Source organism: Bos mutus, chromosome 4 (genome assembly GCF_027580195.1).
Source record: "Bos mutus isolate GX-2022 chromosome 4, NWIPB_WYAK_1.1, whole genome shotgun sequence".
NCBI classification, from domain to species: domain Eukaryota; kingdom Metazoa; phylum Chordata; class Mammalia; order Artiodactyla; family Bovidae; genus Bos; species Bos mutus.
The window spans coordinates 66,625,473-66,642,579 of record NC_091620.1 but is presented as its reverse complement, the minus strand read 5'-3'; the positions used below and the strand labels follow the sequence as shown (position 1 = coordinate 66,642,579).

The 17,107-nt window shown below is 36.3% G+C and overlaps 1 protein-coding gene across 5 annotated transcripts in view; it reads left to right on the top strand.

Annotated features, from left to right (window-relative positions):
* TFEC (transcription factor EC) overlaps positions 1-17,107 on the top strand; it is a 99,789-nt gene that overhangs the window by 71,449 nt on the left and 11,233 nt on the right. For all 5 annotated transcript variants that reach the window (XM_070369581.1, XM_070369584.1, XM_005907742.3 and 2 more), the window contains 2 exons: positions 2,428-2,484; positions 14,339-14,414. In XM_070369581.1, coding sequence (XP_070225682.1) covers positions 2,428-2,484; positions 14,339-14,414 — 133 coding nt within the window. The remainder of the gene's footprint in view (positions 1-2,427; positions 2,485-14,338; positions 14,415-17,107) is intronic.

Below are 17,107 nucleotides of genomic sequence, written 5' to 3'. Positions count from 1 at the left end.
TCCTCTTCAAGTGGCTGTGCTTTTGTGTACTTTACTGTACAGTACTGTATAGAGGACAGTAGTACAGTATCTTTATTTCAAGTCCAGGATGTCTGAAAGCAAGTGTAGAAGCAATGTGATTTAGCTGGTACTGCTAAGAATTGCCAGTTATTGTACTGTACTACTTTATTTTCCAAGGTGCTGTACTATGAGATTAAAAATGTTTTCTTTATTTTTGTGTTTTTTGTGTATTATTTGTGTGAAAAGTATTATTAAACTATTACAATACAGTACTCTATGGGCTGATTGTGTTAGTTGGGTACCTAGGCTAAAAAAACAAATTGGACTTTTACTTGGAAAGGAACTCATTCATAGGTAGGAGACTTACTGTAGTTAAAATGGGAAACATTTCAAGAGTAAATCCACCTTCTTTTCCTTTATAACAACCAAGCAACAAGTTAGTATAACTTACAGTTCAACTCAGTGATTTTAGGAATTGGACAAATACGAATATACACACATAACCTCTAGTCATATGTATACGACAGTTTGACTAAGTTCCGCTTTCACTTTGGGCTTCCCTGGTGAATCAGATGGTAAAGAGTCTACCTGCAGTGTGGGAAACTCAGGTTCGATTGCTGGGTCAGGAAGATCCCCTGGAGAATGAAATGGCAACCCACTTCAGTATTCTTGCCTGGAAAATCCCACGGATGGATGAGCCTGGCGACTACAGTCCATGGGGTTGCAAAGAGTTGGATATGACTGAACGACTTAACTTAGCTAACTTTCACTTAATATAGGTTAATTTTGATATTGCAAATATTCAATTTATTAACATGTTTGCAAAATAACAGATTAATAGATTAGGAAAAAATAGATATTCCTCTTTTCAACTTGTTTCACAGATACCATGATTCACATTTAACTTTCTCAAGTGTGTAAAAACCCCTCTGTTTTCAATAATAAATTTCAAAATTGTTACAACTTGAAGGAATTACAGGGGCACTTTCAAGTTCCTTCAATAGGTAGATGAGGAAGTAGTCAGAGGAGTTATTTCCCAATGGTATTCTGATTAGAAGCAGAAGTTGATCAAAATAAGGATCTCCTGACTTACAAGTCTAGTGTTAGTTTCTCCATAAAATAAAATAAAATTTAATAGAAATTTCTGTAACATGTTTTTAGTTCGGCATTCAAACATTGATCTTTTAGTATTTTTCTTTAGTTAATATCAGCATTTTTAATAAATACAATATTTCTATTCTTGGAATCTAACAAATGACTCAAAAATATCTATGCATTCAAATTATTTAGAGTAAAATTAATTAATTTAATCTTAAATAATCAAAATTTAATAAATATATTTATATATTTCTATTTTAAAACTAGAATAATTCAAAGAACATTGTATTAATTATCCATTGCTATATAACAAAGTACCCCAAACTTAACAGATTGAAATAATAAATGTTAATTATCTCACACAATCCCTATATTTCAGAAATCCAGGAGTGATTTATAAAATTGCTTCTAGCTCAGAGCCTTGCGTAAGGTTGCAGTCAAGATGTTGGCCAGAGATACAGATATTTGCCTGGAGGATGCACTCCCAGGATGGTTCACTCACACATCTTCCTAGTCAGTGCTGCTTGGTTCTTTACCATGTAGAACTCTCCACAGGGCTGCTCAAGTGTCCTCATGATCTGACAAGTAGTGATTCAAGGAACACCCAAAGGGGAAGCTGAAAATGTCTTTTATGACCTAGTCTTGAAAGCCACACTAATCATTTCCACAATATTATATCAGTTTCACAGATTGATCCTATTCAGTATGGAAGGGAACCATCAAAAGTATGACTGTCATGAATGAGAATCATGGTGGGCCATTTTGGAGTCTGACTATCACAAGTGCTAACAACCACATAGCACATAAAGTGTCTGTTACTTAAAGTATGGATTTGTTTGATAGGTATATGAGAAATGTCGTTAGTTCCAATTCTTTGAATTTAGAAATCATAATATTTATAAAAAAATGTAGGTTGTGAAAATTTAGATTGAAATAATTTTGAATAATCTTAAAGTTCTGAGAAAATTCTAATAAAAATGATTAAGCAGGTTAATATTTACTGTATGCTCTAATTCTTTTAATCACAATAATGGTATTTAGTAGGTATCATACCAACTTCACAGATGAGAACTTAGGTAACCTGAGACCCCAAGGCTACTAAATGGAGGGTCAGAATACAAATTCAGATTTTACTATTTAAATCCCATAGGTTTTGCCACTGCCTTCTTACTAATATGTTGTTTCAAATTTCTAAATATTTGTAAAAATTTTTGTTACACCACTTGGAGTAAGTAATATTAAATTTTCACTTGTATTTCTGAATTTTGTTGACTGGAAGGATTGTAAGGTAGAAATAAGTACTGTTTCAATTATTTTCCTTTTGATCAGAAACAGATACTCGAGCTTTGGCCAAGGAGAGACAAAAAAAGGACAACCACAACCTCAGTGAGTATATTTTCCTTTTTTCTAAGCAAAATGAATCAATGCAAGAGGAAATGGAAGGAGGTTAAAATATGTGGTGTTTTATTGTCACCTGTATATATTTTGAAGTCAGATGACCAAAATTAAGTGTACACGCTCACTAGTAGAGCTATTTTGGGGCAATTTAGACAATGCAAACTCTCAGAAAAGCTAGACATTTTTATGAAGTGAAACATCTCAAGTTCTCTCCTTGATCATTTTCTCTCTCTGAAGAAGAATACTAATAAGGGAGATGAGTGCACTGAGTTACATTTGAACTCAATTGACTCCAAAATTTAAAGAGATAAAAGTGACTTTAGAAAAAGGATGCCATTCAGCCAAAAGTCACACCAAACCCATAGACACCTCAAAACTCACTACTGGACACTTCATTGCACTCCAGAGAGAAGAGATCCAGCTCCACCCCCCAGAACAGCGACACAAGCTTCCCTAACTGGGAAACCTTGACAAGTCACTAGTCCAACCCCACCCACAGGGAGCAACCTCCACAACAAAGAGGAACCACAAACTTCCAGCATAAAATAAGGCCACCCCAAACACAGCAATCTAAACAAAATGAAAAGGCAGAGAAATATTCAGCAGGTAAAGAAGCATGATAAATGCCCACCAAACCAAACAAAAGAGGAGGAGATATGCAGTCTACCTGAAAAAGAATTCAGAATAGTGATAGTAAAGATGATTCAAAATCTTGAAAACAAAACGGAGTTACAGATAAATAGACTGGAGATAAGGATTAAGAAGATTCAAGAAAGGTTTAACAAGGACCTTTCCTTTTAACAAGAAAATAAAAGTCAGTCAATAGTGAATAATGCAATAATTGAGATCAAAAGCACTTTGGAGAGAACCAACAGTAGAATAATTGAGGTAGCTGATAAGTGAGGTGGAAGATAGAATGGTGGAAACAAATGAAGCAGAGAGGATAAAAGAAAAAAGAATTAAAAGAAATGAGGATAACCTCAGAGACCTCTGGGACAATATAAAGTGCCCCAACATTTGAATCATAGGAGTCCCAGAAGAATAAGACAAAAAGAAAGGCCATGAGAAAATACTTGAGGAGAAAATAGTTGAAAACTTCTCTAAAATGGGGGAGGAAATAGCCACCCAAGTCCAAGAAACCCAGAGAGTCCCAAACATGATAAACCCAAGGCAAAACACCCCAAGACACATATTAATCAAATTAATGAAGATCAAACACAAAAAGCAAATATTAAAAGCAGCAAGGGAAAAGCAACAAATAACACACAAGGGGATTCCCATAAGGATAACAACTGATCTTTCAACAGAAACTCTTCAGGCCAGAAGGGAATGGCAAGATATACTTGAAGTGATGAAAGAGAAAAACCTACAACCCAGATTACTATACCCAGCAGGCATCTCATTCAAATATGAAGGAGAAATCAAAAGTTTTACAGAAAAGCAAAAGCTGAGAGAATTCAGCATGACCAAACCAGCTCTTCAACAAATGCTAAAGGATCTTCTTTAGACAAGAAACACAGAAAAGTTTTATAAACTTGAACCCAAAACAACAAAGTAAATGGCAATGGGATCATACTTATCAATAATTACCTTAAGTGTAAATGGGTTGAATTCCCAACCAAAAGACAAAGACTGGCTGAATGGATACAAAAACAATACCCCTATATATGCTGTCTACAAGAGACCCGCCTCAAAACAAGGTACACATACAGACTGAAAGTGAAGGGCTAGAAAAAGATATTTCACGCAAATGGAGACCAAAAGAAAGCAGGACTAGCAATACTCATATCAGATAAAATAGACTTTTAAATAAAGGCCATGAAAAGAGACAAAGAAGGACACTACCTAATGATCAAAGGATCACTCCAAGAAGAAGATATAACAATTATAAATATATATGTACCCAACATAGAGCACCACAGTATGTAAGGCAAAAGCTAGCAAGTATGAAAGGGGAAATTAACAGTAACACAATAATAGTGGGAGACTTTAATACTCCATTCACACCTATGGATAGATCAACTAAACAGAAAATTAGCAAGGAAGGACAAGCTCTAAATGATACAATGGACCAATTAGACCTAATTGATATCTATAGGACATTTCACCCCAAAACAATGAATTTCACCTTTTTCTCAAGTGCACACAGAACTTTCTCCAGGGTAGATCACATCCTGGGCCATAAATCTAGGTTTGGTAAATTCAAAAAAATTGAAATAATTTCAATGCAGTAAGATTAGATGCTGGGAGGGATTGGGGGCAGGAGGAGAAGGGGACGACAGAGGATGAGATGGCTGGATGGCATCACTGACTCGATGGACATGAGTCTCAGTGAACTCCAGGAGTTGGTGATGGACAGGGAGGCCTGGCGTGCTGCGATTCATGGGGTCACAAAGAGTCGGACACGACTGAGCAACTGATCTGATCTGATCTGAAAGTAAAAGTGGAGAATGAAAAAGTTGGCTTAAAGCTCAACATTCAGAAAACGAAGATCATGGCATCCGGTCCCATCACTTCATGGGAAATAGATGGGGAAACAGTGGAAAGAGTGTCAGACTTTATTTTTGGGGGCTCCAAAATCACTGCAGATGGTGACTGCAGCCGTGAAATTAAAAGATGCTTACTCCTTGGAAGGAAAGTTATGACCAACCTAGATAACATATTCAAAAGCAGGGACATTACTTTGCCAACAAAGGTCCGTCTAGTCAAGGCTATGGTTTTTCCTGTGGTCATGTATGGATGTGAGAGTTGGACTGTGAAGAAGGCTGAGCGCCAAAGAATTGATGCTTTTGGACTGTGGTGTTGGAGAAGACCCTTGAGAGTCCCTTGGACTGCAAGGAGACCCAACCAGTCCATTCTGAAGGAGATCAGCCCTGGGATTTCTCTGGAAGGAATGATGCTAAAGCTGAAACTCCAGTACTTTGGCCACCTCATGCGAAGAGTTGACTCATTGGAAAAGACTCTGATGCTGGGAGGGATTGGGAGCAGGAAGAGAAGGGGATGACAGAGGATGAGATGGCTGGATGGCATCACTGACTCGATGGACGTGAGTCTGAGTGAACTCCGGGAGTTGGTGATGGACAGGGAGGCCTGGCATGCTGCAATTTATGGGGTCGCAGAGTTGGACACGACTGAGCGACTGAACTGAACTGAACTAATGGGGAAAAAACTATTAAAAACACAAACATATGGAGGCTAAACAACACGCTTCTGAACCGACAAATCACAGAAGAAATCAAAAAAGAAATCAAAATAGGCATAGAAATGAAAGAAAATGAAAACACAACAACCCAAAACCTAGGAGATTCAGTAAAATCAGTGCTAAGGGAAAGGTTCATAGCAATACAAACTTATGTCAAGAAACGAGAGAAAAATCAAATAACCTAACTTTACACCTAAAGCAACTAGAAAAAGAAGAAATGAAGAACCCCAGGGTTAATAGAAGGAAAGAAATCATAAAAATTAGGGCAGAAATAAGTGAAAAAGAAACAAAGGAGACTATAGCAAAAATCAACAAAACTAAAAGCTGATTCTTCGAGAAGATAAATAAAATAGACAAACCATTAGCCAGACTTATCAAGAAAACAAAAAAAGGAGAAGAATCAAATTAACAAAATTAGAAATGAAAATGGAGAAATCACAACAGACAACACAGAAATACAAAGGATCATAAGAGACTACTACCAGTAACTATATGCTAATAAAATGGACAACCTGGAAGAAATGTACAAATTCTTAGAAAAATATAACCTTTCAAAACTGCACCAGAAAGAAATAGAAAATCTTAACAGACCCATCACAAGCATGGAAATTGAAAATGTAGTGAAAATTCTTCCAACAAACAGAAGCCCAGGACCAGATGGCTTCACAGCTGAATTCTACCAAAAATTTAGAGAAGAGCTAACATCTATCCTACTCAAACTCTTCCAGAAAATTGCAGAGGAAGATAAACTTCCAAACTCATTCTATGACACTACCATCACCCTAATACCAAAACCAGACAAAGATGCCACAAAGAAAGAAAACTACAGGCCAATATCACTGATGAATATAGATCCAAAAATCCTTAACAAAATCCTAGCAAACAGAATCCAACAACATATTAAAAAGATCATACATCATGACCAAGTGGGTTTTATCCCAGGGATGCAAGGATTCTTCAATATTCACAAATCAATCAATGTGATACACCACATTAATAAATTAAAAAATACAAACCATATGATTATCTCAATAGATGCAAAGAAAGCCTTTGACAAAATTCAACATCCATTTATGATAAAAACCCTCCAGAAAGTAGGCATAGAAGGAACATACCTCAACATAATAAAGCCATATATGATAAACCATAGCAAACGTTATTCTCAATGGTGAAAAATTGAAAGCATTTCCCCTAAAATCAGGAACAAGACAAGGGTGCCCACTCTCACCTCTACTATTCAACATAGTTTTGGAAGTTTTAGCCACAGAAATCAGAGAAGAAAAAGAAATAAAATTAATCCAGACTGGAAAAAAAGAAGTAAAACTCTCACTGTTTGCAGATGACATGATCCTCTACATAGAAAACCCTAAAGACACCACCAGAAAATTACTAGAGCTAATCAATGAATATAGTAAAGCTGCAGGATATAAAATTAACACACAGAAATCCCTTGCATTCCTATATACCAACAATCAGAAAACAGAAAAGGAAATTAAGGAAACAATTCCATTCACCGTTGCAGTGAAAATAATAAAATACTTAGGAATAAATCTACCTAGGCAATGGCACCCTACTCCAGTACTCTTGCCTGGAAAATCCCATGGACGGAGGAGCCTGGTGGGCTGCAGTCCATGGGGTCGCTAAGAGTCAGATACAACTGAGTGACTTCACTTTCACTTTTCACTTTCATGCATTGGAGAAGGAAATAGCAACCCACTCCAGTGTTCTTACCTGGAGAATCCCAGGGACGGGAGCGTGGTGGGTTGTGGTCTATGGGGTCACACAGAGTCGGACACGACTGAAGTGACTTAGCAATAGCAGTAGCAGTAAAGAAACAAAAGACCTATATATAGAAAATTATAAAACACTGATGAAAGAAATCAAATAGATGGATAAATATACCATGTTCATGGATCAGAAGAATCAGTATAGTGAAAATGAGTACATTACCCAAAGCAATCTATAGATCCAATGCAATTCCTATCAAGCTACCAACAGTATTTTTCAGAGAATCAGAACAAATAATTTCACAATTTGTATGGAAATACAAAAAACCTCGAATAGCCAAAGCAATCTTGAGAAAGAAGAATGGAACTGGAGGAATCAACCTTCTTGACTTCAGGCTATCCTACAAAGCTACAGTCATCAAGACAGTATGGTACTGGCACAAAGACAGAAATACAGAGCAATGGAACAAAATAGAAAGCCCAGAGATAAATCCACACACCTTTGGACACCTTATTTTTGACAAAGTAGTCAAGAAAATACAGTGGAGAAAAGATAATCTCCTTAACAAGTGGTGCTGGGTAAACTGGTCAACCACTTGTAAAAGAATGAAACTAGAACACTTTCTAACACCATACACAAAAATAAACTCAAAATGGATTAAAGATCTAAATGTAACACCAGAAACTATAAAAATCCTAGAGGAAAACATAGGCAAAACACTCTCTGACATAAATCACAGCAGGATCCTCTATGACCCACCTCCCAGAGTAATGGAAATAAAAGCAAAAATAAACAATTGAGACCTAATTAAACTTAAAAGCTTTTGCACAAGGTGAAAAGCAAGATGAAAAAAGACACCCTTCAGAATGGGAGAAAGTAATAGCAAGTGAAGCAACTGATAAAGAATTAATCTCAAAAATATACAAGCAGCTCATGCAGCTCAATTCCAGAAAAATAAATGACACAATCAAAAAAAATGAGCCAAAGAACTAAACAGACATTTCTCCAAAGAAGACATACAGATGGCTAACAAACACATGAAAAGATGCTCAACATCGCTCATTATCAGAGAAATGCAAATCAAAACCACAGTGAGGTACCATCTCATGTCAGTCAGAATGGCTGCTATCAAAAAATATACAAACAATAAATGCTGAAGACGGTGCAGATAAAGGAAACATTTTTACACCGTAGGTGGGAATGCAAACTAGTACAGCCACTATGGAGAACAGTGTGGAGATTCCTTAAAAAACTGGAAATAGAACTGCCATACGACCCAGCAATCCAACTGCAGGGCATATACACCGAGGAAACCAGAATTGAAAGAGACACGTGTACCCCAATATTCATTGCAGCACTATTTACAATAGCTAGTACATGGAAGCAACTTAGAGGCCCATTGGCAGAGTAATGGATAAGAAAGCAGTGGTACATATAGACAATGGAATATTACTCAGCTATTGCATTTGAATCAATTCTAATTAGGTGGATGAAACTGGAGCCTATTATACAGAGTGAAGTAAGTCAGAAAAAACCACCAATACAGTTTATTAATGCACATATATGGAATTTATAAAGATGGCAACGATGACCCTATATGTGAGACAGCAAAAGAGACACAGATGTAAAGAACAGACTTTTGTACTCTGTGGGAGAAGGCAAGGGTGGGATGATTTGAGAGAATAGCAATGAAACATGTATATTACTATATGTGAAATAGATCGCCAGTCCAGGTTCAATGCATGAGACAGGGTGCTCAGGGCTGGTGCACTGGGATGACCCTGAGGGATGGGATGGGGAGGGAGGTGGGAGGGGAGTTCAGGATGAGGAACACATGTACACCCATGGCTGATTCATGTCAATGTACGGCAAAAACCACTACAATATTTTAAAGTAATTAGCCTCCAATTAAAATAAATAAATTAATTTAAAAAAAGAAAATGTACACTATTTAAATAGCTAGAAATGTAACACCAGGTTCTTATCTTTCTGTGTCAATCTACTCTTCCTTTCCTAATGATAAGTTATTTTAAAATACTGCTTATGTTGTACTGCTGAATTCTATGACTGTCGCAAAAAAAGTTTGGGGGGAGGCGCTCTGATGCCTTCCTGGGGGTCCATTTGCCTTCAATAATGATTACATGAGGTGATGCATTCAAGGGAAGTTGTTTAGGGGCAAGGTGAGCTTTAAAGTGCTTTTTCATGTCTCTTAAGATAGTGCTTAACTATTTTAAGTCAGCTTGACTAGTTGAGTATGAAGCATTTTTGTTCTGAGAACCAAATAAAAAATGAGAAAAGAATGCAATGAAAATAAATAAAATCTTTAAAGCTCTAAAACCAGGAATTTCCTTACATGTGGTTAGCTTAAACTGATGCTAGATGTACCAGCAAATTTGGAAAACTCACAGCACTGGAAAAGATCAGTTTTCATTTCAATCCCAAAGAAAGGCAATGCCAAAGAATTCTCAAACTATCACACAATAGCACTCATCTCACACGCTAGCAAAGTAATGCTCAAAATTCTCTGAGCCAGGCTTCAACAGTACGTGAACCATGAACTTCCAGATGTTCAAGCTGGATTTAGAAAAGGCAGAGGAACCAGAGATCAAATTGCCAATATCCGTTGGATCATCGAAAAAGCAAGAGAGTTCCAGAAAACATCTACTTCTGCTTTATTGACTATGCCGAAGCCTTTGACTGTGTGGACCACAACAAACTGTGGAAAATTCTTAAAGAGATGGGAATACCAGACCACCTGACCTGTCTCCTGAGACATCTGTATGCAGGTCAGGAAGCAACAGTTAGAACTGGACATTTAACAGACTGGTTCCAAATAGGGAAAAGAGTACATCAAGGCTGTATATTGTCACCCAGCTTATTTAACTTATATGTAGAGTACAATATGAGAAACTCTGGGCTAAATGAAGCATAAACTGGAATCAAGATTTCCGGGAGACATATCAATAACCTCAGATATGCAGATGACACCACCCTTAGAGCCGAAAGCGAAGAAGAACTAAAGAGCCTCTTGAAGAAAGTGAAAGAGAAGAGTGAAAAAGTTGGCTTAAAGCTCAACATTCAGAAAACTAAGATCATGGCATCTGGTCCCATCACTTCATGGCAAATAGATGAGGAAACAATGGAAATAGTGGCAGACTTTAGTTTGGGGGGCTCCAAAATCACTGCAGATGGTGACTGCAGCCATGAAATTAAAAGATGCTTACTGCTTGTAGTAAAAGTTTTGACCAACCTAGACAGCATATTAAAAAGCAGAGACATTACTTTACCAACAAAGGTTCGTCTAGTCAAAGCTATGGTTTTCCAGTAGTCATGCATGGATGTGAGAGTTGGACTATAAAGAAAGCTGAGCGCCAAAGAATTGATGCTTTTGAACTCTTGAGAGTCTTTTGGATTGCAAGGAGATCCAGCCAGTCCAGGACTGGTGCTGAAGTTGAAACTCCAATACTTTGGCCACCTGATGTGAAGAACTGACTCATTAGAAAAGACCTTGATACTGGGAAAGATTGAAGGCAGGAGAAGAAGGGGACGACAGAATGAGATGGTTGGATGGCATCACAGACTCAGTGGACATGAGTTTGAGTAAACTCAGGGATTTGGCGATGGACAGGGATGCCTGGCATGCTGCAGTCCATGGGGTCGCAAACAGTTGGACATGACTGAGCCACTGAACTGAACTGAACTGTACCTGTGAAACCTGCATCTATCTTTTCATAAAGCACCCGTCTTATTCAGAGGGTAGGCTGACTATATGAAGGAGGAGAAGGCTAACCCCTGGTTATAACAGTCCTTAGAGTAGTTGTGGAAAGAGAAATGATTTGCTTTTGATCACATAGTGGTAGAGCAGACTAGCATTGGTGCATTTTGTGAGATAAGAACCTGAAAGACAGGACTAATTATTAACAGAAAGAAGTTACACATCAAGGAACTAAAGCCTTCTCTCTTAGTTTTAAGGCCGCTATTACCTTCCTTTCTCCTTTCTTCTCTCCCCTATGTTTGCACTTTAAATAACAGGTCGTTTAATGTTAAGTATGATAGGTGCTTGGTATGATCATTATAGATGGCTCAGTGGTAAAGAATCCACCCTCATTACAAGAGGCACAGAAGACATGGGTTCAATCCCTGGGTTGGGAATTTCCCCTGGAAGAGGAGATGGCACCCCACTCCAGTATTCTTGCCTGGAAAATATCATGGGCAGAGGAGTCTGGTAGACTGCAGTCTATAGGGTTGCAAAGAGTCAGACACAGAGTGACTGAGTGCACACATGCACATTATACAAGTATAAAAGTATTTTCTACTAATAATCTGGATTACTTGGTGATCTTACTTTTTGAAGCTATCAATGTTACCAAAAACTAATATCACATTTTAAGTATGAATCTAAATATCCTCTAACATTTGAGAGGATCATGGCCACTTAACAGATGTCTAAATACTTAAAAGCTATAACTCAAGCTAGAAATACTAAATTATGTTCTATCCTTCCTAAAGATAGGAAGGCCAGGTTTGAAATATGAGTTCTCAGATCCTCAGAATTTTGTAAAAGTACTGTGCCACTAACAGATTGGACAACTAATGGATCTCCACTTGATGGAATTTTGAGTGGGAAGTCATGGTGGGGCAATGTCAGCCCTGACTCAATGGCCCCTTTCACTTCTCTTTCTATACCCTATTACATTCTATGGTGCACATGACCTCAAACAGGAGTGTGAACCCCTCATCTTGTATATTCAAGTTCCATACATATCTGCAAACAGTTGACCCTTGTCTGCATCTTGGGCCTGGGGAGAGCACCTTGGTGTCATGATCTTCCTTCAGGAGGATGAACCTCAGACACAGCCGGCACAGGATCAGGGCATTTGGGAGAATATTCCTGGTGTAAATTACCTGGAGTGTAGTTTAGAAGGGAGATCCCTTTGCCTTGTGGCTGCCTTGCTCAGTGAGGATGGATGTGGTAAGAGAAGGCAAAGGGGGTCCTCAAGTATGGAGTCTGGGAAAGAGGCACCTGTTGCCTGTTTCTAAGGACAGGAATGAATGAACATATCAAAAACTTTGTAAAAAGTGAAATCACATATAACATGAAGTGATTTAGTAATTAATTTCTTAAAGCTTGACTCCTTTACAAATAACTAGTACTGGATATGAAAACAGTGGGAAAACAAACTTCTCATTATAATTAACCATTAAAATTTTATGAGCGCAATCTCATAAGGTTAGACTAGGAATTTCTGATATTTTACATAAGGTACATTTAAATAATAGACTTTGAAAAAACATTATAGGACTACACGAGTCTCCTATTTTGAGATAGAAATGTGAACATCCTTCATAGCTGATCTTCATCTTATATTTGAGTCTGTTTTATAATATGAGAGTATGTGTGAACATAGAATTATTAATAAATTCTCAGTATAAAATATAAATGTATTTCTATCAGCTTTGCCTTTGTTTATTTTCTTTTCAGTTTTTTATATGGTGTCCGTTTTTTCAATTACTTGCACAGAGAAAACAAAACTGGCAAAGAAGGAAAATAATCTCTCCCAAGAATCAATTATATCCTAATTTCAGAGGAATCCCAATGTATTATTCCAGAAGGTCAAGTTCATTCATGGTAAACTGCTTCATAGAGTAGATTCACCAAGACAATTGATATTTTTTAGGACTTTCTTTGTTTCCAGTAGCAGTTTGTATTTTTCAAACATGTATTGTTTAATGTTTCAACATACAGTTTTTTCTTCTTCATGACTTTTTACTTCATTCATTTCCCTAAAAAGCTTTAAAAATGTTACCTACTGAAAAAGGATTATATGTAAGTCATGGTTCCTGATCCTGCAAGTATAGAGTAGATTATACAACTATTCTGTGCTCTGTAAGACTGGTTTTAGGTAAGGGTCAATATAGGAAGCTCTGCTTTTTTGTATATTTGATGTTTATTGAATATTTATTAGATGCATATCCATTGTCATAGGCAATGCATGCATGGGAATATAAACAGAGAAATAATAATTTCTGAATTATTTCTGAATAATAATTTCTGAATAAAAACCTTTATCAGTCATTCTCAAAGTGTGGGCCCTCAACAAGCAGCATCAGCAACACCTGGGAATTTGTTTGAAGTGCAGATTCTTGGGTCCCAACTTAGTCCTAATAAAATCAGAATTTCTAGGTGCAGAGTACAAATTTATTTTTATTTATTTGACAGTCCTTCCAGATGTATCTGATGCATGCCAAAGCTTAAGAATCACTGTTCTGTGTATTATTGAAAGTTGTTAAATTATAAAAGTATATTTATGGTCTAATAAACATACATTTATTTAACATCTCTTGCATGCCAAGCCCTCTGGGTATACAGAATGAAGTAAGAAATGGTCCCTGCCCTCAAAGAGGTCATAGTCTATTTGGGCACACATATCTACCATGAGCCAAGCTTTGTGTTAGCTTTTCAGTGGAGTATATGAGAAGAAAAAGTGTATATGTACACACATATATGTATGTGTGTAAATATATATATATATACACACACATATATATATACACCCACCCTGACCCTGATATATATATATATATATATATATATATATGTATGTATGTATGTATGTATATCAGTATGAGTAAATATAGCATTTCAAAGAATGATAAAAATGTTATTTTTGAGAGAAAATGTTTCAAAATGATTTAAAATCATTGTGAATAATAGAATCACAATTCTAATATTGTTATTTTTTACTTTTAGAATAAAATGTATTTGAATTTTTATGTTATTGTTGAGAAGTACACTTGTAACTAAATGGAAATTTTTTGCTCATTGTTTTTCAAAGGTTATTAAGGAGGTTTACAGTTGACCAAAAATTAATTGTGCTTTAATGAGAATAATCAATATTTCTTTTTTAATAGTTGAAAGAAGAAGAAGATATAATATTAACTACCGAATCAAGGAGCTTGGCACTCTTATTCCAAAGTCTAATGATCCGTGAGTTCAATAATCATTTCTTAATTATGTTATGGTTTCAATACTACACAAAACAGGTGGGAGGGAAGAGGTGGAGGGGTGAACCAATGCTGAGTAAAGTAAGCAGCTTATGGTAAAGACAAGGCTACTACTGGTGTCATTTTAAAATATCTACTCAAGGCTGATAATTATTAAACATCAGACATCAAAATTGTTACTAACACTTATCCTATTGAGCTTTAGGAAATAAGTAAATTATTTCTTCTTAGTACATAACAAATCTTTCTGTATGGCACCAATATTTTCAAATGTAGTGATAGTAACATACTCTCGTGATATCAACTGGAATCTTCAATTTATAGTTATAGCAGTTCTTCCAATTTAAGATTTATATGTACATGAAAATTGGAATGTTGAATTCTCAGAGGTTCCAAAATTCAAGCAAAAAATATACAAGCAAAAAATAAGAATTGTAAAAACATGCTTATTGATATTAGTCAATAATTTGTTGTTGTAATTAAATTTTCAGCTAGGTTTTGATGCCATATAGTTACAAAGTCAGTTGAACTAGATGTTTGAGGTTGTAAATTTCAAGAAATAGTTGATTAATCAAAATGTCAACTTACCATGTTTCTCTAAAACCATGAAAACATTGTAGCATTAATAAGGACTTGAAAAAAAAAAATGTTTTGTTCGGACAGAATTGGACTCTCCAAACACTGGCATTATCCGTTACTCAGAAATGATGAGGTTTGATACAGTGGTTTTTGTGAAAAGTGAAAGTCCTCTTTCCCTAAATGCAAATGTGCTATTCACTCAGATGATTCAATCATTTATAATGGAGGAAATGCCATATATTTATTCTTATGGGCATAGTAGATAATGAAGGCTTCTTGAGTAGAATGGCAGAAAGAACACTGGATGGGGAGTCTGAAGAGCTTAATCTTGGCTAGGATCCACCACTAACTTTTCAAATCTTTTGAAGTCTCTCAGCATGCAACTCTATTAGCAGAACAGAACACCCATTTTCCAGATAAAATTTTAACACTTAAAACATAAACGCACATTTATTTGCCAAACATTTGATATAAGGTCAAGACTTTGTTGTTCAAATATATGTTTCAATTTTCTGACTTACATAAACTGCACAAAAATGTATAGTCTATTTTAATTTCTTGTAGATAAAACAAAAACCTAAGTGCCAACACCTAAGTGTAGATGGATTTTTTAAATGATGCATCCTAATTTGTAACAGCATATTTTTAGCAAACTATCTTACTGACATTTTACTTTATTTTTTCTGAGGCTTTTAATATATTTTTCCTAAAAAACAAGAGCTGTTTTTATAAATGCTTTTTTCTTATTTTGTATTCATATCTCATTAGTTAACATATATCATTTAATTATACTATCACAATAACAAGTAAAACGGGCATTCATTTAACACCCTGTCAGTAAGCACTGTCACCAGAAGGATAACAGAAGTACCTGGGTGTCTCAGAAGGTAGCCTAGTGGCCTCTATTATCTACTTTGTCTGACAACAGTCAGTGAGCATCACAAAGGGAATGGAGAACATTAATTAATCCTGAAAGTGATCAGATAAAAGTCAGTTAAGAGAGCTTCTCTTGTAACTGATAGAGCTAACTTACAGTGCCAGGGCCAGGTTATATGAAGAAAACAAACGATAAGACTGTAAGATTAAGACTATGAACCCTGACTGAACATCTTTCGATATCACCATGCCTATAAAGCACCACTTATGGATGGAGTTTTATAAAAATAAAATAAAATAATATGTATAACCTCAAAAATGATAAAGCTTATGTGAGGGGTAATTATTACTCTATACTTTTATAGAGTAGCTATGGCTATAAAATGGCTCCTCTCTGGTTCTAATTCATTGTCAAGAAAAAGGGATGGCAAAATTTTCATTGTTAAGACCAAAGGATGGCAAATTTTTTCTTCAAAGGGTCAGATAGTAATTATTTCAAGCTTTGTGAGCATAAAGTCTGACAATTACTCAACTCTGCCATTGTAGCATGAAAGCTGCTGCTGCTGCTAAGTAGCTTCAGTCATGTCCGACTCTATGCGACCCCATAGACGGCAGCCCACCAGGCTCTGCCGTCCCTAGGATTCTCCAGGCAAGAACACTGGAGTGGGTTGCCATTTCCTTCCCCAATGCATGAAAGCGAAAAGTGAAAGTGAAGTCGCTCATTCGTGTCCGGCTTTTCGCGACCGCATAGACTGCAGCCTACCAGGCTCCTCCATCCATGGAATTTTCCAGGCAAGAGTACTGGAGTGGGTTGCCGTTGCCTTCAGACATAGACAATATGTATATGAAAGAGGATGACTGCATCTGATGAAACTTTATTGACAAAAGCAGGCTGTGGACTGATCTAGAATAAGGAAAATCAGTTTATCCATAATCACATGTGAAAGGGACCATAGTTGGGGAAGCTTCATTGTAAGCTTTCTTAAGTGCTTTTCTCATCTTTGTATATTTCAGAAAGGAGAATTAGTAATTGTTTTAATTCTATCGTATCATATGTAGACACTGGAAATATAAAAGTATTATATATTATACATATTAGGAGGATAGTAATACCTCAAGAAAACTTTGATGCAGTTTTATGTACAATGTATGCACTAGGTCACAATAGAAAACACATTTCTTATGGCAGATGCATTTGAAAGAGTGGGAAAACCACAATTT